Raw genomic sequence first — 26,387 nt, 5'->3', positions numbered from 1 at the left:
GTCTGTCCCATATACCTTTTACCACATTCACAAAGATTTCATACACACCAATCTTTCATAAAAAGCAGACGATCCTTCACTGATCACAAAAGAGCTGCTGTCTTGGCTGATGGAAGGAAGATCATAACCATCTTATGCTTCTTCAAAATTTGCAAGAATAATGAAAGAGCATAAAGTCAACACAGTTATCAAGGAAGGTGGGGAAATACAATGGGCAGACGACCTGCTCTACCAAGATAATAGTTTCCAGTTGAACAAACTATGGAAATCCCTTACTTCACATCTGTGATTTCAAGGGAAATATTCTAAGTCTTCATGCCATCCATAATTATCAGCAAAATACTTTGTAAGCACTATGGATTTTCAGATTCTGCACTTGCTTTGTATTACTCTTAGACGCATCAAGTTTAATCTATGACCAACACTCTTGTCATACCAACAGTGTTATCTCTAGTGCATTCACATTTGCTCCACGGTGTGTAGAGTGAATTAAAAACTGCAAGTGGTTCACCGTGAGAATAGCTGAAAGGTTGTCAACCAACATATTCAAACATGAATTAAAAATATCCCAGATGCATGCCCAAAAAATGATAGACTATTCAATCTACCAATAAAACTTCAAGAAACCCATTTTTAACACTGTCTGTGTATTTGTCAATCACTCAATAGCTCCTATACATAGTGTGGTTACCTTTATTCTTTCCATTATTTGATTCTTTGTCAAGTTACAATTCACTCAGTATGGAATGCAGATGACTGAATGTATGCATGCATAAAAGAGTGAGGTTAATGAATATACAATAAAGGGATACCAAAGTGTATAAAAAGTGAACAAATAGATATAAATAATGAGAAAATATCATGTTATTTTTTCTGGTCATCATATTAAACAATTAAAAAGCCACAGAATTTACAAAAAAAAAAGTATCTAACGAAGTAATTTCCCAAGGTCTATTTGGTTTTAATGAGAATAGTTTCTCTATTCCCATAGATACTCTTCCTTCTAGTTCACCATATTATAATGTCATTAAATTGCCCAATTAGCATTAATTAATCATTTTTAAATTTATTTTGCACAGTTAAGAATTAATGCAAGGGCTACAGTTTAACTATCTCCTGTCATCCCCAACAACTCTTTTGGAGACAAATCTTCCAGAATCATAATCATCACTTCATACCCATTTGCAATAAAATCTCAACTGACTTCCAGGATTATGGAGAGACTCATACAGTACTTTGCAACAGATACATCTACATATCAATTACATTAAGAAATGGCAAGTTGCTGGTCTTCTTCATATTGGGTAGAAAAGTAGCTTAAAAATTCTTAACTGTATCTCTATTGGGCTTACCAAATATTCTAATGTTTTCTCAATGTCAAGAATAGATTTCACGCCACTGCATACAATGGCCACTGGACTACGACCAATTTCTATGAGGTCAGCACTAACATCCATTGTTTCCTCACCACCTCTGTGAACTCCACCAATGCCACCTGAAATATATTGGACAAAATTCATTACTCCTGACAAAGTGTGATTAAATATGATTTTGCAGTAAAGAAATTATAGAACCAGAAATCAGAGGTTCAATAAGGAACTAAATATTTGGTACTTGAGAGGAATATTAAAAAGCTGGAAGGGGAAGTAATTCATTTATTTCAAATAAAACAGGTCATTTTAACAACATATATTGTTTGTGACCCCATAATTCCTATATTTCAGAAAATAAAAAAGTGTTTTCTGTGTTTTATAAACCTTGCTTCTTTTTGTCATTTCTTGAGATCGGTGCTTGATTCAGAATAAGACTGCTATGTTTTGATAATGCTAATATCTATCTGTTGCATTTTTTCTTCTCATGGGACAAGTAACCATGAGTTTAGACTTCCATGAAACTATAAACACTGTTCGGAAGTATACATAATACAACAATATCAAAATTGCATAAGAGAGCTACATTTGGACACATTTTACTATTTTCATACTTGGTAAAAGGTACTTTACAATGTTAAGTTGATTAGAGTGGTATACTGTTAAGACATTTGATTTACGTCCATAAGAAGTGGAGTTCTAATCCCCACCTGCCTATCCAGTTTTATGTAGATTATTTCAAGAGAAAGCCTGTATGGCTCCTTTAAAATAGCCAGGAGTAATTTTTTGCCACATTATGTGCAATCTTAGTGTGTGCTCTAATGATGTCACTACATAGTATAAAAAATCTTTAAAGACTATAGCAATCACACTCACAGCCACTTACAGACAACAAAGGCTGTGCACATTACATTTCAGCTTTTTGTCTGGAACATCATAATGAGTAATAATGCACATATGACTGATATATGAGGTGCTACCCTAAGGTTCCCAAAATTTGTATCACCCATGCTTACAAACTGTAGTAAACCAAATACAACAAGGAGCGGTGTAATACATGTTCTGTGTGTCAATATACCCTCATAGAATAACACTGAGTATGCCTAGTGGCTTCAACCTAACTAACTAACTAAGTGGACATGTTTACTGTTGGCAGTCAGTTTTCCAATGCTTGTGCTTATGGTTGTGCAATGACTGACCTGACAGAACAGCATTGCTGTATCAAATTCTGATTTAAACTTGTAAAACAGCCACAGAAATGCACAAAATATTAGTGCAAGAATTTGGTAATGATGTTTTGGGCCAGACACAAACATATGGCTTGGATGAAAGCTTCACAAATGGCTGGACATCTGTTGATGATAAACATTAAGGACGACCATCTCTGGAATTACACCTGAATATGTCAGTGCTGTTCAGATTGTGATTGTGAAAGATTATAGGTGGACCATCCACAACATCTGTTAATGTCCTATAGCACCTAATGGAGAATGCGAGAAGGAAATGTCCAGAGACCTGGCACAGGAGTGACTGAATCCTTCACCACAATAAATTGAGACCACATACAGCTATCAATGTGCAGAACTTTTTAGCAAAAAAGCAACACAGCAGTCCATCCTCGCCCATTGTATTTATCCATATTGGCTCCATGTGATTTCTTTCTCTTTCACAAGTTGAAATCGAAGTCGAAAGGATGAAGATTCGACTCAGTTGAGAAGATCCAAAGTAAATTGCAAGTGGTGTTCAACACACTGACAAAAAAAGGCTTTTAGGATTCATTCTGTTAATGAGAGAAATGCTGGGATTGACGTCTGAGCTCCCAAAGGGACTGTGTAGGTAGATAGATAGATAGATAGATAGATAGATAGATAGATATTCAGCAATCAGGCCCTGCAGATCATGTGCTGCTTCCACAAACTGTCTCCATTACTTCCTGTTTTGTGCCCAGTTCCTCCAGGTGCCTTCAATTCCCAGGGCTGCTAGGTCCTTCAGCAGGTCGTCCATCCAGCGCTGCCTTGGTCGTCCAATGGGGCGTTTGGTGTTAGGTTTCCCCACTAGTGCCATTTGGCATATGGGCTACATGGCTCACCCATTGTATTCTTTTGCTCTCTTTCTTCTGTAGGATAGTTTATCTTCTGTAGGATAGTTGGTTGTTGCATCAGAAGGTAGATTTCCTTGTTTTTCCTCCTCCTCCATACTCAGTTATCTAAAACTGGTCCCCATATCGTCCTCATAACTCTTCTTTCAAATATTAATAGTTTTTCCCTTTCTCACTTAGTCATGCTCCATGTTTCTGAACCATACATTACTGCTGGGCATATCAGTGTGTTGTAGATTTTCATCTTGGTGTTCACTGAGATCGATTTAGAGCCAAGCGTCTCTCTGAGGGAATGCATGCATTTCATTTCCACTGCTATTCTTTTCTTGATGTTCATTTTTATGTTGTTGTCCGTGGTAAACCAAGATCCCAAGTATTTGAACTGGTGTACTCTCTTGAACCTCTTGTCATCTATCTCAAGAAATTCTTCCTGCTCTTGTCTTCTTCCTAATTGCATGAACACTGTTTTGTCTTAATTCACTTTGAGCCCTACCTTCTGTGCATAACTGTCCATTTTCTGGTACATTTCTTTCAACACATGCTTTGATTCACTTAGTAGTACTATGTCATCTGCATATGCAAGACAATTGAAGTTACCGTCCATCTCTACTCCAGCCCACTCCTGTTGCCTACACTCTTTTATTACTTTCTCTTAGATGACATTGAACAGAACACATGAGAGAGCATCCCCTTGTTTGAGGCCTGTCTCAATCTTGAATGTTTCTTATGTGGGTCCTCAGAAATGTACTGCTGCCTTTGACCCTTCCATACAAACTAGAACCATTCTCACTAGCTTCTCAGGGATTATGAAGTCACACATTGCATTGTATAGGCTATTCCTGTGGATCCTCTCATATGAACATTGAAAATCAATGAACAGGCTGTAGATATCTTTATCATATCCCCAGTGTTTTTCAAACAATTGTCTTAGTGTGAAAATGTGATCTATTGTTGATTGGTTTGGTCGAAAGCCAGCTTTGTACTCCTGTATGTTGTTCTCTATTTTCTGAGGATAATGATGGGCAGCACATTATACGTTACATTCAACAAGCTGATTCCTCTGTAGTTACCGCATTCCATTTTGCTTCCCTTCTTGTATATTGGGCATATTATAGCCAATTTCCATTCTTTTGGCAGTGTCTCCTTCTCCCATATCAACTGGATCAGTTTATATCTCTAAGTGTAAGCTCTCACCTCCCTCCTTGATAAATTCTGAAGTTATTGTGTCCTACCCTGGGAGTATGTTGTTTCTGAGTCCTTTTATTGTGATCTTCATGTCTTCTTCACTAACTTCTCATTCTTCTTCATCGTTCCTTTCCTCTGTAGTATTTGCAGGTAATATCTCATCTTGGTCCGGGCGATCCAACAGTTCTGAGAAGTATTCTTTCCATCTTTCTACAATTCTTTCCTTGTCATTTATCAAGTTGCCATTCTCATCTCTTATGAAAAAAGTTGGGCTCTGAAATCCATATTTCTGATTTTTTATGTATTGGAAGAATTGCCTTGAGTTATTGTTTTGGCTCTCTGCCTCAACTTGTTCCAGTAAACTGGTTAGATATATTCTATTCTCTGCTCTTAGGATTCACTTTGTCTCCCTTCTGATGTTGATAAAATGTTCCCTTTTCTGCTCATTCTCCCTGTCAGCTAGCCATTTCTCCCTCGTCTTCCTTCTCTTTTCTGTAGCCTTCTGGCATGTCTCATTGAACCATTTCCTCTTCTTCATTATCTTCTTTCTTCCCAATATATCCTCTGCTACATTTAGTACTGTGGACTTCATTTCTTTCCTCCACATTCTCTCTTGGTTCCAGGGTCTCCAGGATCTAAAAACAGTTTTTGATTTCTATAGCATAGTGTTCTTTAATGGCACCTTCTCGTAGTTTCTCTCAACACTCAAATTCTTCTTATACATGTAGGTGAACATGAGTTTAAGTCTGCACACAATGAGGAAGTGGTCTGATGTACAGTCAGCTCCTCTATACGACCTGATATCCATGACACTATGACTATAGCACTGGTCCACCAAGATATGACCTATCTGGTTGGTGGTTCTTGCATCTGGTGAACACCATGTTCCCTTATGTATTCTCTTGTGTTCAAGAGAAGTCGAACTTACTCTCAGGTTCTTTGAGATAGCCAAGTTGATCATCCTCTGACCATTCTGTTTGGTCTCATCATGCAAACTGTGCCTTCCTATAGTTGGTGTGTAGAATTCTTCTTTTCCTGCTTTTCCATTAAAATCTCCCAACACTATTGTCATATTTCTACTTGGTATGCTCTTAATTGTTTGTTCTAGTTGGTCATAGAACTCTTCCTTTTCCTCATCTGTTTTATCCTCAGTTGGGGCATGAACATTGATGAATGTGATGTCTGACACTTGGTTGCCAAGTACTTGGGATACTTTGGTTGGCAAATAAAAATTTTGTGTGATGCGATTGTATTTAGTGTTAGGTTTTGGGAACTTTTTGGTAGCACTTTGAATTTAAAAATTCTAAATGTGGCAAACGCTCTTGCTATCTGAAAGTACATAAATGTATATAGTCAGATCTTTGATCCATAGGCTGGTGAATACAGCAGAAATGAAGTATAATCGTCCAAGTTGTCAATGGCAATGGCTTTAAAGAATTTGATGTTAAAAAAAGTGTTCAAAAATAAGGAAAAGGAAGAAAAATATGTTGACAGAACATCCCAGAATGTTGAATATACTTCGGTGATATATACATTGTGAATGCACAGTTAAAAGTTTAATTCATGCTGATACTAAAGAAAGAACTATGTGTGGACTTCTGTGACATAATATAAAAGGCAGACCATACAAGTTTACCAAATCAGGTGTCTATAAAATTCATTGTGGGAACTGTAGTAATAAGTATACAGGTCAGACTGGCAGAGATTTCAGGGAGTACTCATAAGTTACTTGGTAACAAAAACGCTTCGAGATGGCACTTAGGTAGGGATGGACATGCAGTGGGATGTACTGAAAATAATCTTAAAATTTTACACTGAGCTCCCAAAAGTGATATTCTTAACATGCTAGAGGAACTGAAAATTAATTCACACAGAATGGAGGGGCTACATAACCTGCTCAATGAGCAGAATAAATTCAGTAGGAATCTTTTCTGCTTTATGCAGTTATTTATTAAAATGAGACTCTATGCAATGAGCTGCATTGTGAGGCACTATCCCTGTTCTTAACACTACACACTGGCTGCCTGGAGACTGAGCATGAGTACAAGGCAAGCCAACACACTTTTTGAAGCTTCTCACACCAGATGGAATAGTACGCCAGTGATGCCCCCTTTTCTTACAGTCTTCTCATTAATTTTTTAAAACGGTAGTCTGATTCTAGCAGTTTCATGTGTGTCCTGTAATATGAATGTTTTTCTCTCTTTTAGACACTGCATGTAGGTATTATATTATTAACTTCCGTTTAACTAATAGTCGTAGTTTCTATATACATCTGATAATTCAATTCACAACTGATTTTTATACAACATTAATTGAAGAAACAGATGCACATCCATCTTCCTCCTTCTTTCCTTTTGCTTCCTGACTGTTTCTATTACATTTCACAATTTTGTATTATATAGTAAAAATGAGAAAAGAGAATGCTGCAAGTAATGCCTCACTGTTTCGTCACTCACAGTATATTACCTATTTTAAATGGAGAGCAAATATTCCTGCATTTGTAAAATTCATAAATGTTTTCTTGTAGGACTACAGATGTTTAATATTCTACTAGTACTCATATGCCAATTCATATTTGACAGTAGTGCCATCCTGTAGCAACATTTTGCTAGTACCTCAGCAAGCTGCTGTAGAGCTCAGTTTGGCATGTACTACTGTATGTTCAGAACAGTATATGATGAGATACATTGTATGCATCTTTGTTTTCTCTTTTGTATGTATTAAGAATTCCTTTTCCTTTTCTTCAGATGATGGTTGATGCTGAAATGTGTCACAATATACAACAATAAACAAACATGAACTGGATAATTCTGTGAATATATCTAAAGATTTCACCATCTATATAAGATTAAAACCTAATTTTATTTTTACTTACTTTCTATTGAGGTTATCAAAATTCTATACATTTGTTCAACAACTTTTTTTGTGTGTGTGTGTGTGTGCAGTCTGTAGCCCTCTTCCTTGTCTTCCTTTTAGTCACTCCATGCACTAACCCAGTGCAACAGAACCACAATACTCTCTTCTTTTGTAGCATACATAAGGTCCAGGAATACTTTCAATTATTTATTGCACAAGAACCGACATTGTACAGATATCATACATATGTCATTTTGACCAAAAACCCTGAAAGTTTTTTTTTCCCATGTATACCGCCACAGCATCATCAGCACTAATCGCAAACATCGTGAGTTCAGGTGCAGAGCAAGCTTTCTGTGTGTTGGAGTTCGACAAAAACAAGTGTGCTACAGCTGTTCAATCGATGTCAGAACCAAGTACGGAAAGAAGCCACCAACAAGGAAGGTAATTTACCACTGGCTCCACCATTTTCATCGTGACGTTCGTGGATACCTGAACATGGAGCTGCCACATCGATGGATCAGCCATGCTACAGAAATGGGCAGCTGTTTCATGAAATGGACTCCCACGGTCACCAGATCTCACTCCGTGTGACTATTTTCTGTGGGGACACATTAAAGATCTGATGAATGTACCGCCTTTACCATGTGATATAACAGAGCTCCGGGAGAGAATATGGAGGCAAGACAAACGTGTGGTTCCTGAAGAGGGACAGCAGCCTTTTCAGTAGTTGCAGGGTGGACGATTGACTGATCTGGCCTTGTAACACTAATCAAAACAGCCTTGCTGTGCTGGTACTATGAATGGCTGAAAGCAAGGGGAAACTACAGCCATAATTTTTCCTGAGGGCATGCAGCTTTACTGTATGATTAAATGATGATGGCATCCTCTTGGGTAAAATGTTCCAGAGGTAAAATAGTCCCCCATTCGGATTTCCTGGCGGGGATTACTCAGGAGGATGTCATTATCAGGAGAAAGAAAACTGGCACTCTACGGATCGAAGCATAGAATGTCAGATCCCTTAACCAGGCAGGTAGGTCAGAAAATTTAAAAAGAGAAATGGATAGGTTAAAGTTAGATATAGTGGGAATTAGTGAAGTTTGGTGGCTGGAAGAACAAGACTTCTGGTCAGGCGAATACAGGGTTATAAATACAAAATCAAATAGAGGTAATACAGGAGTAGGTTTAATAATGTATGGACAAATAGGAGTGCGGGTAAGCTACTACCAATAGCATAGTGAACGCATTATGTGGCCAAGATAGACATGAAGCCCACGCCTACCACAGTGGTACAAGTTTATGTGCCAACTAGCTCCGCAGATAACGAAAAGATTGATGAAATGTATGATGAGATAAAAGAAATTATTCAGATAGTGAAGGAGGACAAATTTAATAGTCATGGGTGACTGTAATTTGATAGTAGGATACGGAAGAGAAGGAAACATAGTAGGTGAATATGGAATAGGGGTAAGAAACGAAAGAGCCGCCTGGCAGAATTCTGTACAAAGCATAACTTAATCATAGGTAACACTTGATTCAAGAATGATGAAGAAAGGTTGTATACATGGAATAGGCCTGGAGGTACTGGAATGTTTCAGATAGATTATATAATGGTAAGACAGAGATTTAGGAACCAGGTTTTAAATTGTAAGACATTTCCAGGGGAAGATGTGGACTCTGACCACAATCTATTGGTTATGAACTGTAGATTAAAACTGAAGAAACTGCAAAAAGGTGGGAATTGCAGCAGATGGGACCTGGACAAACTGAGAGAACCAGCAGTTGTAGAGAGTTTCAGGGAGAGCATTAGGGAACAATTGACAGGAATGGGGGAAAGAAATACAGTAGAAGAATAATGGGTAGCTTTGAGGGATGAAATAGTGAAGGCAGCAGAGGATCAAGTAGGTAAAAAGACAAGGGCTAGTAGAAATCCTTGGGTAACAGAAGATGTATTGAATTTAACTGATGAAACAAGAAAATATAAAAATGCAGTAAATGAAGCAGGCAAAAAGGAATACAAATGTCTCAAAAATGAGATCGACAGAAAGTGCGAAATGGCTAAGCAGGGATGGCTAGAGGACAAATGTAAGGATGCAGAGGCATATCTCACTAGGGGTAAGATAGATACTGCCTACAGGAAAATTAAAGAGACCTTTGGAGAAAAGAGAACCACTTGTATGAATATCAAGAGCTCAGATGGAAACCCAGTTCTAAGCAAAGAAGAGAAAGCAGAAAGATGGAAGGAGTACATGGAGGGTCTATACAAGGATGATATACTTGAGGACAATATTATGGAAATGAAAGAGGATGTAGATGAAGATGAAATGGGAGATATGATACTGCGTAAAGAGTTTGACAGAGCACTGAAACGCTTAAGTTGAAACATGGCCCCGGGAGTGGACAACATTTCATTAGAACTACTGACAGCCTTGGGAGAGCCAGCCCTGACAAAACTCTACCATCTGAGAAAGCAAGATGTGTGAGACAGACAAAATACCCTCAGACTTCAAGAAGAACATAATTATTCCAATCCCAAAGAAAGCAGGTGTTGACAAATGTGAAAATTACTGAACTTTCAGTTTAATAAGTCACAACTGCAAAATACTAATGCAAATTCTTTACAGATGAATTGAAAAACTGGTAGAAGCTGACCTCAGGGAAAATCAGTTTGGATTCCATAGAAATGTTGTAACATGTGAGGCAATACTGACCCTACAACTTATCTTAGAAGATAGATTAAGGAAATGAAAACCCACGTTTCTAGCATTTGTTGACTTAGAGAAAGCTTTTGACAATGTTGACTGGAATAATCTCTTTCAAATTCAGAAGGTGGCAGGGGTAAAATGCAGGGAGCGAAAGGCTATTTACAATTTGTATGGAAACCAGGTGGCAGTTATAAGAGTTGAGGGGCATGAAAGGGAAGCAGTGGTTGGGAAGGAAGTGAGAAAAGGTTGTAGCCTATCCCCAATGTTGTTCAATCTGTACATTGAGCAAGCAGTAAAGGGAACAAAAGAAAAATTTGGAGTAGGAATTAAAATCCATGGAGAAGAAATAAAAACTTTGAGGTTTCCTGATGACATTGGAATTCTGTCAGAGAGAGCAAAGGACCTGGAAGAGCAGTTGAACGAAATGGACAGTGTCTTGAAAGGAGGGTATAAGATGAACATCAACAAAAGCAAAATGAGGATAATGGAATGTAGTCTAATTAAGTCGGGTGATGCTGAGGGAATTAGATTAGGGAATGAGACACTTAAAGTAGTAAAGGAGTTTTGCTATTTGGGGAGCAAAATAACTGATGATCATCAAAGTAGAGAGGATATAAAATGTAGAATGGCAATGGCAAGAAAAGTGTTTCTGAAGAAGAGAAATTTGTTAACATCGAGTATAGATTTAATTGTCAGGAAGTTGTTTCTGAAAGTATTTGTATGGAGTGTAGCCATGTATGGAAGTGAAACATGGGCAATAAATAGTTTGTACAAGAAGAGAAAAGGAGCTTTTGAAATGTGGTGCTACAGAAGAATGCTGAAGATTAGATAGGTAGATCATGTTACTAATAAGGAGGTACTAAACAGAACTGTGGAGAAGATGAGTTTGTGGCAGAACTTGACTAGAAGAAGGGATCGGTTGGTAGGACACGTTCTGAGGCATCAAGGAATCACAAATTTAGTATTGAAGGGCAGCATAGAGGGTAAAAATCATAGAGGGAGACCAAGAGATGAATAAACTAAGCAGATTCAGAAGGATCTAGGTTGTAGTAGGTACTGGGAGATGAAGAAGCTTGCACAGGATAGAGTAACATGGAGAGCTGCATCAAACCAGTCTCTGGACTGAAGACCACAACAACAAGACATCATTTAAACTTTGGTAGTGACATAATTACAGATACAAAATAAATCTTCTAGCTACCACTGGAATAGAGAAGAAAAATCAGTCAGTCTTCTATGTACACAATTTTTAGTCCTATGTGCCATACCTGTAGCAAACACGTGAATACCAACTCCTTTTGCGACTATTAAGGTTCCTGCAACAGTTGTACCACCATTCAACTTCTGCAAAAGAAAAGAAAAATATTGAATCAGTGGGAAATGAGAGTATAAAGATTGTTCTAGGAATATCACTTAAACTGACTGAAAGTGCTACATACAGTACCTTGCTCATAACATATGGAAAATCTCGACGTGATGTTTTGACAGCTTTGGAAGAGGCCAACTCTGCAATCATATCTTTGTTTAATCCTACTTTGATCTGGCCTTTCATTATTGCAACAGTGGCAGGCACAGCTCCCTACAGAAATGTAACTGTGGTTAATAATTAAACTTCAAATTCATCTTTTTATTAAATAAATTGACTTACCAGTACTACTTGTGTTGAGATAAATCAAAATTAGTGCAAAATAACACTCTAACTTAAATGATTATTCTGGAGTATGTTGGTCAATATTCCAATTTAATATGTTGTATTACTACAGTGGAAATGATTAATTGTAGAACCAGAACTGAATATCAAATCAGAAAGCCAGGTCAGTTTGCAAGGAAAGCAAGAAAATTTGCAGTATATTGTGCAGCATAATGTATTTCTAAATAAGCAACTCAGTACTATTCTTCACTCAACTTGATGAAATTGCAGTTTCATGTGAAGTGAGACAGGAAATTTTTACATGGGGTAAGGGCGCTCTGACAAGAAAAAATAATAGTCTGCAATGATTAGAGCTCTCTTGGGTTGTAATATACACTCCTGGAAATGGAAAAAAGAAGACCCACCATACTTGCTCCAGACACTGCGAGAGGGCTGTACAAGCAATGATCACACGCACAGCACAGCGGACACACCAGGAACCGCGGTGTTGGCCGTCGAATGGCGCTAGCTGCGCAGCATTTGTGCACCGCCGCCGTCAGTGTCAGCCAGTTTGCCGTGGCATACGGAGCTCCATCGCAGTCTTTAACACTGGTAGCATGCCGCGACAGCGTGGATGTGAACCGTATGTGCAGTTGACGGACTTTGAGCGAGGGCGTATAGTGGGCATGCGGGAGGCCGGGTGGACGTACCGCCGAATTGCTCAACACGTGGGGGGTGAGGTCTCCACAGTACATCGATGTTGTCGCCAGTGGTCGGCGGAAGGTGCACGTGCCCGTCGACCTGGGACCGGACTGCAGCGACGCACGGATGCACGCCAAGACCGTAGGATCCTACGCAGTGCCGTAGGGGACCACACCACCACTTCCCAGCAAATTAGGGATATCGGCGAGGACCGTTCGCAACCGTCTCCATGAAGCTGGGCTACGGTCCCGCACACCGTTAGGCCATCTTCCGCTCACGCCCCAACATTGTGCAGCCCGCCTCCAGTGGTGTCGCGACAGGCGTGAATGGAGGGACGAATGGAGACGTGTCGTCTTCAGCGATGAGAGTCGCTTCTGCCTTGGTGCCAATGATGGTCGTATGCGTGTTTGACGCCGTGCAGGTGAGCGCCACAATCAGGACTGCATACGACCGAGGCACACAGGGCCAACACCCGGCATCATGGTGTGGGGAGCGATCTCCTACACTGGCCGTACACCACTGGTGATCGTCGAGGGGACACTGAATAGTGCACGGTACATCCAAACCGTCATCGAACCCATCGTTCTACCATTCCTAGACCAGCAAGGGAACTTGCTGTTCCAACAGGACAATGCACGTCCGCATGTATCACGTGCCACCCAACGTGCTCTAGAAGGTGTAAGTCAACTACCCTGGCCAGCAAGATCTCCGGATCTGTCCCCCATTGAGCACGTTTGGGACTGGATGAAGCGTCGTCTCACGCGGTCTGCACGTCCAGCACGAACGCTGGTCCAACTGAGGCGCCAGGTGGAAATGGCATGGCAAGCCGTTCCACAGGACTACATCCAGCATCTCTACGATCATCTCCATGGGAGAATAGCAGCCTGCATTGCTGCGAAAGGTGGATATACACTGTACTAGTGCCGACATTGTGCATGCTCTGTTGCCTGTGTCTATGTGCCTGTGGTTCTGTCAGTGTGATCATGTGATGTATCTGACCCCAGGAATGTGTCAATAAAGTTTCCCCTTCCTGGGACAATGAATTCACGGTGTTCTTATTTCAATTTCCAGGAGTGTATGTATAGCATCTGTGTGTGAGTAACCACAGATTAAATTAAATTAGATTAGATTAGATTAGTAGTTGTTGCATAGATCTTGAATACAACACTTCGTAATGATGTTGAATGTGTCAGGTTATTAATAAAAGGTGTCAATACAAGATATTACATTACACGAAACTTCATTTTTTTTTTTTTTTGTGTGTGGGGGTGGGGAAATTACCCACTTATTATATCCAAAAATTCATCTAATGAGTAGAAAGAGTTGCCATTTATAAATTCTTTTAATTTCCTTTTAAATGCTATACGGCTATCTGTCAGACTTTCGATGCTATTATATAAGTGACCAAAGACTTTTGTGGCAGCATAATTTACCCCCTTATGAGCCAAAGTTAGATTTAACCTTGAGTAGTGAAGCTCATCCTTTCTCCTAGTGTTATATCCATGTACACTGCTATTACTTTTTAATTCGTTCGGATTGTTAATAACGAATTTCATAAGCGAACATATACATTGTGAGGCTACAGTGAAGATCCCTAGCTCTTTAAATAAGAGACTGCATGATGATCTTGGATGAGCTCCAGCAATTATTCTGATTACACACTTTTGTGCAATGAACACTCTTTTACTCAATGATGAGTTACCCCAGAATATGATGCCATACAAAAGCAGAGAACGAAAATAGGCATGGTAAGCTAATTTAGTGACATGTATATCACCAAAATTTGCAGTGACCCTAATAACATAAGTAGCTGAACTCAAACGTTTCAACAGATCTTCAGTGTGTTTTTTCCAGTTCAACCCCTCATCAATGCATACACCTAGAACTTTTGAATATTCTACCTTAGCTACTGATTTCTGATCAAAGTCTATATTTATTAACGGTGTCATTCCATTTACTGTGTGGAACTGTATACACTGTGTTTTGTCAAAGTTTAATGAGAGCCCATTTGCAGAGAACCACTTAATGATTTTCTGAAAAACATCGTTTACAATTTCATCAGTTAATTCTTGTCTGTTGGGTGTGATAGCTATACTTGTATCATCAGCAAAAAGTACCAGCTTTGTATCTTTGTGAATATAGAATGGCAAGTCATTAATATATATAGTAAGAACAGAAGAGGAACCAATATCAAACCTTGCGGCACCCCATTCTTGATTGTTTCCCAGTTTGAGAAATCACCAGTTTTTTGTATATTATGTGAACTGCTTATTTCAACTTTCTGCACTCTTCCAGTTAGGTATGATTTAAACCATTTGAGCTCTGTCCCATTTATACCACAGTACTTGAGCTTATCTAGAAGTATTCCATGATTTACACAATCAAAAGCCTTTGAGAGATCACAAAAAATCCGAATGGGTGACTTCCAGTTACTCAGAGCATTTAATATTTCATTAGTGAAAGGATATATAGCATTTTCTGTTGAAAAACCTATCTGGAAACCAAACTGACATTTTGTTACAACTTTATTTTTACAAAAGCGTGAAGCTACTGTACAATGCATTAGTTTTTCAAGAATTTTGGATAAGGCAGTCAGAAGAGAGATTGGGCGGTAGTTGTTGACATCAGACATATTCCCTTTTTTATGCAGTGGTTTAACAATGACATACTTCAGTCTACCTGGGAAATTACCCTGCTTCAGAGAGCAATTACATATGTGGCTAAGAATCCCACTTATCTCTTGGGAACAAGCTTTTATTATCCTGCTGGAAATGCCATCAAAACCATGTGAGCTTTTATTCTTGAGAGAGTTTATTATCTTCTTAATTTCAGAAGAAGAGGTGTGTGGAATTTCAATTGTATCATCATGTGTGGGTAAGGCCTCTTCTATTAACTGCCTTGCTTCTTCTAATGAACATTTAGATACTATTTTCTCTTCAACATTTAAAAAATGATTATTCAAAATGTTTTCAACCTCCAGCTCGTTGTTTGTCAAGTTTCCATTCACTTTGATGGTAATGCCATCATCCTGTAACTCTTAGTTGCCCTGTATCCCTTGTAATAATATTCCATATTGTTTTGATTTTGTTATCAGGGGCATTAATCCCAGACATGATGCACATGCTTCTGGACTTTTTACTAATCTTTCTTAATGTACCACAGTAGTTTTTATAGTTTTAGCTGTTTCTGGGTCATTACTCTTTCTTGTTGTTAGATACAGTTCCCTTTTGTGATTACAAGATATTTTTATTCCTTAGTAAGCCAAGGTTTTTTGTATGGTTTCTTATAATTAGATTTAACTACTTTCTTGGGGTAACAATTTTCAAATTCTCTTACAAGTGTATCATGAAATAAGTTATATTTTAAATTAGCATCGGGTTCCTTGTACACCTCATCCCAGTCTAACTGCTGAAGATTTTTGCTGAAATTTCTAACTGTTGAGTCATTAACTGAACACACAACTTTGGATGGTAGTTTTGAATTACTGAATGGATCTATGTCATATACTGTAAATAGCTGAGCACCTTGATCAGAAAGGCCATTCTCAAAAGGACAAGAATTTATGTTTTTCAACTTATCTTGGTCTATAAATGTGTTATCTATCAATGTGCTGCTGTCCTTTACTACCCGAGTAGGAGAATAAATGACAGATGTCAAATTGAAAGAACCAAGCAAGACTTCCAGGTCATTACGCTCTTTCAGTTAATCAACATTGAAGTCCCCACAAATATAATTTGCTTTCCCCTATCTGACAGACAGCACAACAAGGCATCAAAGTTTTCCAGGAATAAATGAAAGTTTCCTGAAGGGGACCTATATACTGTTACAATTATAAAAGAGCCCTCCTTCAGTTTAAGCTGACAGGCACATGCTTCTATATGTTGCTCTAGACAAAACTTTTTTGTATCTAAGCTTTTTTAATAGTGAGAACTTTTGACATATATGGCAACTCCTCCTCTCACCTTATTCTCTCTCCTCATATGTGCAGCTAGTTTATAACCACTGATATTTACCTTTTACATATCAGACACAATGTGAGGCTCAGACAGGCATAGTATACCTATTACATTATCAGATTCAATGTCCCAGAATGAGATTTTCACTCTGCAGCGGAGTGTGCGAAAGGCAAAGGCCCCGAGTTCGAGTCTCGGTCGGGCACACAGTTTTAATCTGCCAGGAAGTTTCAGATTCAATGTCGTCTAAACAAACCAGGAGCTCATCTATTTTATTCTTCAATCCTGGAATATTTTGGTGTGAAATGGTAACATTATTTTTTATTTTACTTTTGTGAGAATCTACTTTTTTCTTTAATCCACCAATATTTTGGTTAAATATGGTAACATTATTATTTACTTTACTGTTGTGAGACTCTTGTGAGTTTTGGACCTCTTTAGCACCTACCTGCCTGCCTGAACTTCTCATTGGACACTGATATTAGTCTAAAAAAAGAGGCACATCCATGAGTACTAGTGTCCCCCCTTATGGATTTTGCTAACAACCCTGCCAGTTTACCCTTCCCTTTCCTATTGAAGTGTAGGCCATGCCTTGTGAAATCTCGCCTATCAATAGCCTCAACAGAAACCAATCCCATGTCTGACAGAGTGGCCGCCCTACGCAACTGATACAACTCCATATTTACCCTCTTGACAGAGTGATTCAACTGGGACTGATAATGCCGCACAAAAGCAGGCACCAGCCCAACATTGGTATGGGTCGTTACAGAGGCTATTTTCACCAGGTCACACTCAATACTGTAGCCCTGATCCCTATCAATACTGTTTCCCACTCCACGCACTATATACTGTAGCCCTGATCCCTATCAATACTGTTTCCCACTCCACGCACTATCATCAAATGATCCTGCTTTGAGAAACCCTTCCACAAGGAACCTATATCCTCTACCACCTGGCTAAGACATGCACTTGGCTTGAAAAAGTTTGTGACCTGGTACCTGTCACCAAATTTTTCCTGCAAAATCTGGCCCACACCTCTTCCATGGCTGCTACCTAGCAACATAACTTTCCTCTTACTTTCTACTTTTGTTGGTTTCCTAGTGAGATTCTGTTGCATCTTAACTACGTCTACTTCTACTGGAGCCTCTTCCTTACTTAACTGTGGTAGCAATGCAAATCTATTGGTTGTGCCAATTGGGAAACTGTCAGGCACTGTTCTCTTTCTGTGGCCCCTGTTCCCAGCTACCACAGTCTCTTACAATGTTGTTATTCCCTCTACATGTGGCAATGAGTTTAAAAAGGCTTTGAAAATAAAGGCTTTGAAAATAAAGTCCTATCACATGAGGATTATAAACAGTGAGCTGATTTCTCAATGTAAAATGAGACATCATAAAGGAATATGTGGATTTCTGATGTCAGTATAGTCACATAATTCAAATTCCACAAACTTTAAAAATCCACTTAAAAAACACTGTCAACACAATTTCAAAATTTAGGTGGAAACATTGTATGAACACAGCACTTTGAATCATCATACTGTAATATTGATTACCATCTTCTCTTAAATCTCAACAAATGATTTGTTCTTAATGCTTTGACGGAGCAGTTGCAAATTTCAGGTGGTGGGAATATATGATAAGGATTTAAAAAGGCTGTTCCATGGTAGATGAAGTGCTGAAGCACAATAATGAATACTTTTAAAAAAAGAGTTGAATGTATTTGTTTGTGGATCTGATTATATTTTTCTAATCTTCATATATTGTTAACTTCTCTAGCAAACTAGTCCATCTTTTTGAGATGTGCCTCATAATAAAATCTTATCCAATAATATAAACTGGTTTCATTAATGTAATGTCTGTAATACAAAGACTTAAAAGATAATATCATATTAACTAGTAAACAGCAGTGTACAAAACCTTACAGGAGATCTGCTATAGACTTTGAATTAAAACAGGCATTTGATATTGACAGAATAAAAAAACGCTTAGACATATCTCTTAACCAAGGTCTTAATGATTATTCATGAACTTGTATTGCAAACACATAATTTTCTATACATTAGGCAGGATCTTTCTAACTTGAAAACAGATGTACAAGTATATTACAGCCCATATCAACACATTTCTCTTAAGATGCAGGCTAACACTTATTTTAGTTCTCTGGTAACTGATCCAAATTTCTTTTCTATAAAATTACAAAGAATGTTTCCATCAAATTAATAATTAGGATTTGAGGATCCCATAGTTATCAAAAATTACAACATGACTGAGAACAATGCTAAGCTTGTGTATAGTGACCTTCCTCAGAGCTGCATTGCAAATTGACTGAGGTGAGGGGTTGTGTTGGGCTGAGTTAGAGCGGAAAGGAGGCGGAGATAGGATGGGAGGGGTGTAGGAAAGGGTTGCCGAGGGATGGGAGGGTGTGGCACACAATCAATTGGAGGAGTATATTGGGAGGGGAAGACAGATCAGAGGAAGAAGGAGACTGTGGACTGGAGAGTATGAGTATAGAATGAGTGAAGCAGGTGCATAGTGACAGGTGGAAATGTGTATGCCCAGTATGGGACAAGGGCTAGCAGAGATTGAGGCCAGGAGGATTATGGAATTGGCAAATGTGTTGTGAGGACAAATCCCATATGCTATTCAGAGAATCTGAGGTTGTGGTTTTATATGATTGTGAAGCAGTTATTTGGATCGAGGTTATACTAAACAACATATTGTGCCACACGGCAGACAACCACTCTCAGCCACAATTTGGTTGTAGTCACTGATTTGGACAAACAATTGGTTAGTGGACATGCCCACCTCTCTCAAAGAGGTATTCCATCACCCACTCAAGCTACAAGATATCCCAGTCCATGCTTATACCACATCAACTCCCAACCACATACCACATGGTTCATTATCCCTGATAAAGATGAACATCCAAGACCTGTCCTATACACACCTCCCAGCCCACCCATTGCACATTCTATTTCAGTTCCCACACAATCACATCTTCCATATCAGAGGCAGGACCACATGTGAAAGCAGTTGTGAAGTATCTCTGCTTTATAGAGGTCTTTGGATTGTGTGGCAGTCAAGCAGAGGCTAGCATGGTGAATAGTTGTTAAGGCTGCGTGCCAAGTGAATTGATATATTTATAAGAAGCATAAAAGTAGACTGAGTGCCAAGCAAATAAGAAGATAAGAAAGAATAAGGGCATATAAATAATTTCATGTTTGTCATTGGCGATTGATTGTCAAAACTAGTGGTCGAAATCAAATGGTGTTATTGTTAGAAGTTTAGATGGAAGACTATGAGATAAGCAAAGCAGAAGAACGAGTATGTGCTTCCACTCAATTGTGGTAATGAACAATTTTCTGTACAATAAGTTGTTTTTGGCCTAACTGTGACATGTGAAGAGTTATTTTCCCCAAATGACCAAACCAGGGAATGAGTCAATAACTGAAGGTTTGGCAAGCCAATACATTTGCTGAGCATTCTATCTTTTAGGAGCTCGTTCCCCTCTGCAATTCCATATGATCACAGACTGTCGTCCATAAAAATGAAGTCAGGGCTGAATACACTCCTGAAAACATGTACACAGAGAAGGAATACAATTTCACAATAATGTTGATGTTTGAGTGTACCATCTTCAAAGGTTAGGAGGTCGGTAAACACATGCAACATTGTGCTTCCCTATATCGTAACACCTGGACCATCAAAATGATCATGTTTTACAATGTTCCTGGGTTTATTATGTACCCCCGTACAGCAAGAGGTGGGAACATGTCTTGCACCTATGAACATTATCATTTTGGTGGTTTTGGTGTTATAGTGTGGGAAGGAATAATGTTTCATGTGCTCACTGACCCGCAAATTTCTGAACTCAGTATACTCTTTGGTCAGTGTTACTGTGACACTGCACTCCTCTCCCACATGTGTAACCACATCACACAGTGCAGACAGAGGAGCTCTTGGAATAAGAGTATATTCAGGAAAGACTGGTCTGCCCACCACCCAATTTGAATCCCACTGAGCATGTGTGGGATGTGTTCCCAAGATGCCTTGCATCACATCCACATGCATCAATGACCGCCCAGCAGTTATCATCTGTACTGGTGGGGGAATGGAACACCCTACTAAAGGAGCTCCAAGAACTCCTAACCAGCCTTGTGGCCAGCATGGGAGAAGGTTGCAGAGAATTTATTGCCATCTGTGTTGATCACATGCCCTATTAATAACCATATCCCACCTTTTTAATGTTCATGGGACCATCGTAAATCATGGTGACTTCAGTTCAATTAGAATCTCTTGAATAAAGATGTTATTTCCATTCATCTCATTGCATATATCTTGCATTTACCTTCTGTACTACACTGTAGCAGTTCTTTCTATGTACTGTCTAAGTTTCATCAGACTGTTACTTGGCAGTTACATATCATGCAAAAGTTATTTTCATCCTTAAGTTTCGTGCACCACAGTTATATGCCTGATAGGATGGTAAGGATGTGAACTACAAGCTTATATCTGGACCAAAGTCTAATGTAGCTTATTTTTCATATGAGCAGGGGCCATATTGTGCATAATGTGTGACTGGTCAGCAAAGAGAACATGTCTATGGCTTCCTGTAACCTATGGTTTAACTTTCAAGTCAAAGAAGTGAATGCAACAACTCAAAGTTTTCGGAGTAAATTGTCTATTGTTATTTGCTGTAGCATAAAATTATTTAAATATTCATTCTCTGAAATTGAACCTTGTTTTAAATTAATAAATGTGTTTAATAGAGGTTGCTAACCCAAACATGGAAGCAAGTAATAGTACCAGAATGGAGGCATTTGGCAATTTGAATTGAGACACAAGAACTTCTTCAACAAATTATTTAACCCCTAGCAAGCATAACTGTGAAAAAATTAGACCATGCCATGTGATTTCATGGCAGAGGTGGTAAATACACACATCAAAAAAAAGTTATGCATCCCCTCAGTTCCGAGAGTTCCGGAACCTGTACAGAAAATTGGGATAGAAATCAACATAAACATCATTTCCGCCCTTTTTATTGCTCACGAAAACCACACATTGCATGATGTACCACCATACAGCGAGACCTTCAGAGGTGGTAGTCCAGACTGCTGTACACACCGGTACCTCTAATACCCAGTAGCACGTCCTCTCGCATTGATGCATGTCCGTATTTGTCATGGCATACTATCCACAAGTTCATCATGGCACTGTTGGTCCAGATTATCCCACTTCTAAATGGTGATTTGGCATAGATCCCTCAGAGTGGTTGATGGGTCACATGGTCCATAAACAGCCCTATTCAGTCTATCCCAGGCATGTTCGATAGCGTTAATGTCTGGAGAACATGCTGGCCACTCAAGTTAAGGGATGTAGTCATCCTGAAGGAAGTCATTCACATGATGTGCATGATGGGGGCATGAATTGTCATCCATGAAGATGAATGTCTCGCCAATATGCTGCCAATATGGTTGCACTATCAGTCAGAGGATGGCATTCGCATATCGTACAGCCATTACGGCGCCTTCCATGACCACCAATGGCACACATTGTCCCCACATAATGCCACCCCAAAACATCAGGGAATCTCACCCTTGCTACACTCACAGGACAGTGTGCCTAAGGCGTTCAGCCTGATTGGGTTGCCTCCAAACTCATCTGCGATGATTGTCTGGTTGAAGGCACATCGACACTCATCAGTGAAGAGAATGCGATGCCAATCCTGAGTGGTCCATTTGTCATTCAACCCATCTGTACTGCACTGCATGGTGTCATGGTTGCAAAGATGGACCTCACCATGGACGTCAGGAGTGAAGTTGTGTGTCATGCAGCCTTTTGTGCACAGTTTGAACTATAGCGCGATGTCCTGTAGCTGCACGAAAAGCATTATTCAACAAGGTGGCATTGCTGTCAGGGTTCCTCCGAGCCATAATCCGTAGGTAGGGGTCATCCACTGCAGTAGCAGCCCTTGGGCAGCCTAAGAAGGTGTGTCACTGACAGTTCCTATCTCTCTATATCTCCTATATGTCCGAACACTCTGAGACGCCTGGACACTTCCCTTGTTGAGAGCCCTTCCTGGCACAAAGTAACAATGCGGATGTGATTGAACCGCGGTATTGACCGTCTAGGCATCGTTCAACCCCCTCTATCTAAAAGGCACTGCTCATGCATGGTTGTTTACATTTTTGGGCAAGTTTAGTGACATCTCTGAACAGTCAATGGGACTGTGTCTGTGATAAAACATCCACAGTCAACATCTATCTTCAAGAGTTGTGGGAACCATGATGATGCAAAACTTTTTTTGATTTGTGTACATACATATTAAATGACCTATAAGGCCAAACACACATGACAGGACAGGTGGAACATGACCTGTTATGGATTTGGGTGATTAAAACCTGAGGGACCATATCAGATTGGGTCTTAGAAGCTCTTGAATAAGAGCATGAGATTAAGTTGTGATACATGATTTGTATGAATATGGTAATACTCAGAGCACTCCAGGAATTAGTATACTCTTGGTATGGTCATGAGCAGAACCGGGAGGAAATAGTTGCTAGTTATGTCAACAGAATACAAAAGAGTGCAGGAAATGTTGCAATTTTCCTGCTATGTACAGATACAGAGGCTATACAGCACATACTTGATGGGTTATGACCAGAAGATAGGTAGAGGGCAGTTTCCTGTAAAATACCAGAGACATTTAAACAACTGAAAAATCAGTATTGAATAATGATAGTAATATGAAAAGTAAATATTCCTGCTCACCTTATAGCAGAGATGTTGAGTTGCAGATAGGCACAACAAAATGACTGTCAGGCAAGTAAGCTTTCAGCCAAACAGACTTCCTTCCAAACTAGACAGCATAACACACACACACTCATTCCAATACAGCTCACACTCACATCACCAGAGGCCAGACTGGATTGGAGACTGGCCTTGATAGCCAGAGACAGACTGGACTGGAGACTGGACTCGGCAGCCAGAGACAGTGGTCATGTGTGTGCGAGTTGAGTTTTCATGAGTGTGTGTGTGGGTGTATGTTGTATAATTTAAAAGAAGGCCTTTTTGGCTGAAAGCTTACTTGTTTGACAGTTTTTTCATTGCATCTATCTGCAACTCAATATCTCTGCTACATGGTGAGTAACTATCTATCCTTTTCATAATACAGATGTTTAAAGAATTAAATAACTTCAAGCAGCACATACAGGGGATAATATATATGGATAATAGATAAGGAAAGAATGGAGAAGGTTGCTATCAGAACCTAATTAGATGTTTTGCATTTGAACAGGTCAGCCACATGCTTCAAGATTGCAAACGCATGATGTTATGTTAATGTCTTGAGCTCAATAAGGAACAGGACCATACCTAACATTGCTGGGGTTGCAGGAAGGAAGGTCATTTTAGATGAAGGGTGTTACATGTTGAGATCAAGGCAGACTACCATTTGTATATTGTCTGATAAATGATGAGCTATTATGTGCCTTATTGGATTCTGGAAGTGCAGTGACCACCTCAGATGAGTAATGGTCTGAAAACCACAAAACACATTGCACATGGCCATCATTGTAAAAATAACTGGAATATTATACAGCTGCCAAATATAAGAATATGGTGGTTATAGGACAGGTTCTTGTAAAGATGAGGTTGGGCCAATGTACTAAAGAAATTAAAATTAGAATAATAGCAGGCACACAGTATATTAAGAGCAGTTCTCTTTTTTTCCACTGAAGTAAGGCTCATTTTGGACTGGGCTGGTAATAATTTTCAATTCAAATTTAAGCCAGAGACTAAGATTCCAGTTGTCAGTATAAGGAAGAGTACATCAAAGCTACTGACAGCCAATGTAAGAACCTCTTGTCCCAGGTAAGTAGTCCACACAAGCATCATTGATCTCTTTGGTTATTTTGATGGATTGGTTAAAGAGAAAATTAATGCCACCTGCCAGGAGTTTCCCGATGTATTAAACATTGAGCTAGGGATAACCTCATTGGTAGAATATTGTATTGGGGTCAGTGATGATATTGCAGTATGCAAACCTCCATATAGAGTTTCACTCCCAAGAATGAAAATTTTAAAAAAGCTGATTGACAACATGTTGCCCTTCTTAACAGCCTTATGTGGCACCTATACTTTTAGTTAAGGTGAAGGCACCAGAAATTTTGTGGTTGATAATGTAAGTAAGGCTAAAGAAAAATCAAGACACGATCATAAGATTTATTGACCTGGAAAAAGCATTCAACAATGTCAAGTGGTGCAAGATGTTCAAATTCTGAGAGAGATGGGTAATATACAATATGTACAAAACCCAAGTGGGAACAATAAGAGTGGAGGACCAAGAATGATGTGCTAAGATTAAAAAGGTTGTATGATAGGGGTGTGGTCTTTCACTCTTACTGTTCAATCTCTACATCAAAGAAGCAATGATGGAAACAAAGAGTGGTATTAAAATTCAAGTTGAAAGGATAACAATGATAAAATTCGCTGATGACATTGCTATCCTCAGTGAAAGTGAAGAAGAATTATAGGGCCTGCTGAATGGAATAAACAGTATAATGAGTACAGAATATAGTTTGGGAGTAAATTGAGAAAGACGAAAGTAATGAGAAGTAGCAGAAATGAGAACAGTGAGAAACTTAACATCAGGATTGGTTGCCAAGAAAAAGATGAACTTAAGGAATTCTGTTACCTAGGCAGCAAAATAACCCATGACAGATGGAGCAAGATGGACATCCAAAGCAGACTAGCAATGACAAAAATTGGCATATCTGGCCAAGAGAAGCCAACTATTAGCAAACATTGGCCTTAGTGTAAGGAAGAGTACATCAAAGCTACTGACAGCCAATGTAAGAAGCCCTTGTCCCAGGTATGTAGTCCACACAAGTATCATTGATCTCTTTGGTTATTTTGATGGACTGGTTAAAGAGAAAATTAATGCCACCTGGCAGGAGTTTCCTGATGTATTAAACATTGAGCTAGGGATAACCTCATTGGTAGAATAAGATGGACATTCAAAGCAGACTAGCAATGACAAAAATGGCATATCTGGCCAAGAGAAGCCAACTATTAGCAAACATTGGCCTTAGTTTGAGGAAGAAAATTCTGAGAATGTACATTTGGAGCACAGCATTGTATAGTAGTGAAACATGGAATGTGGGAAAACCAGAACAGAAGAGACTCGAAACATTTGAGATGTGGTACTACAGAAGAATGTTGAAAGTTAGGTGAACTGATAAGGTAAGGAATGAGGAGATTCTCCACAGAATCAGTGAGGGAAGGAAAATATGGAAAACACAGACAAGAAGAAGGGACAGGATGGTAGGGCATCTGTTAAGAGATCAGGGAATAACTTCCTTGGTATTAGAGGGGTTATTGAGGATAAAAATTGTAGAGAAAGACAGAGGCTGGGATACATCCAGTGAAGCAATTGAGGATATAGGTTGCTTGTGCTACTCTGAGATGAAAAGGTTGGCACAGGAGAGGAATTCTTGGCAGGCCACCTCAAACCAGTCAGGATATAATGGAGAAAGGTTCCCAAGCCTAACTGTGGGAGCAGATCTGTGGTTTATTACAAGTATTTAACTAAAAAGATTATAGGACAATCAGCCTCCTTGCCTGATTTACATTCCAGTCTTGGAGGGTTCAGTGAACTATAGCTTTTACTACCCTAGATCTTAACCAAGTTTATAATCAAATACTGCTAGCAGAGAAACCTAAGCCCCTTGCAGCCTGTTCCAATGATTGGAATATTTGGCTTATCAACTGGAGCAGCTATACTCTCTCAGTTGTTGGACCAAATATTTTCTGATATTACTTTTCTTACGTCTACTGTTATTTACATGATTTAGTCATTCATAGTAAGACTTCAGAAGGACACATTCAA

The 26,387-nt window shown here is 39.1% G+C and overlaps 1 protein-coding gene across 2 annotated transcripts in view; it reads right to left on the bottom strand.

Moving 5' to 3' along the window:
- Nucleotides 1-26,387, bottom strand: part of LOC126161853 (pseudouridine-5'-phosphate glycosidase-like) — a 164,083-nt gene that overhangs the window by 78,567 nt on the left and 59,129 nt on the right. For both annotated transcript variants that reach the window (XM_049917963.1, XM_049917964.1), the window contains exons 3-5: nucleotides 11,659-11,793; nucleotides 11,483-11,558; nucleotides 1,353-1,495 (exon numbers count right to left, since the gene is read on the bottom strand). In XM_049917963.1, coding sequence (XP_049773920.1) covers nucleotides 1,353-1,495; nucleotides 11,483-11,558; nucleotides 11,659-11,793 — 354 coding nt within the window. The remainder of the gene's footprint in view (nucleotides 1-1,352; nucleotides 1,496-11,482; nucleotides 11,559-11,658; nucleotides 11,794-26,387) is intronic.

The sequence above is a fragment of the Schistocerca cancellata genome, chromosome 2, assembly GCF_023864275.1.
Source record: "Schistocerca cancellata isolate TAMUIC-IGC-003103 chromosome 2, iqSchCanc2.1, whole genome shotgun sequence".
Classification (NCBI taxonomy): domain Eukaryota; kingdom Metazoa; phylum Arthropoda; class Insecta; order Orthoptera; family Acrididae; genus Schistocerca; species Schistocerca cancellata.
This window is presented reverse-complemented; position numbering and strand designations above follow the sequence as displayed.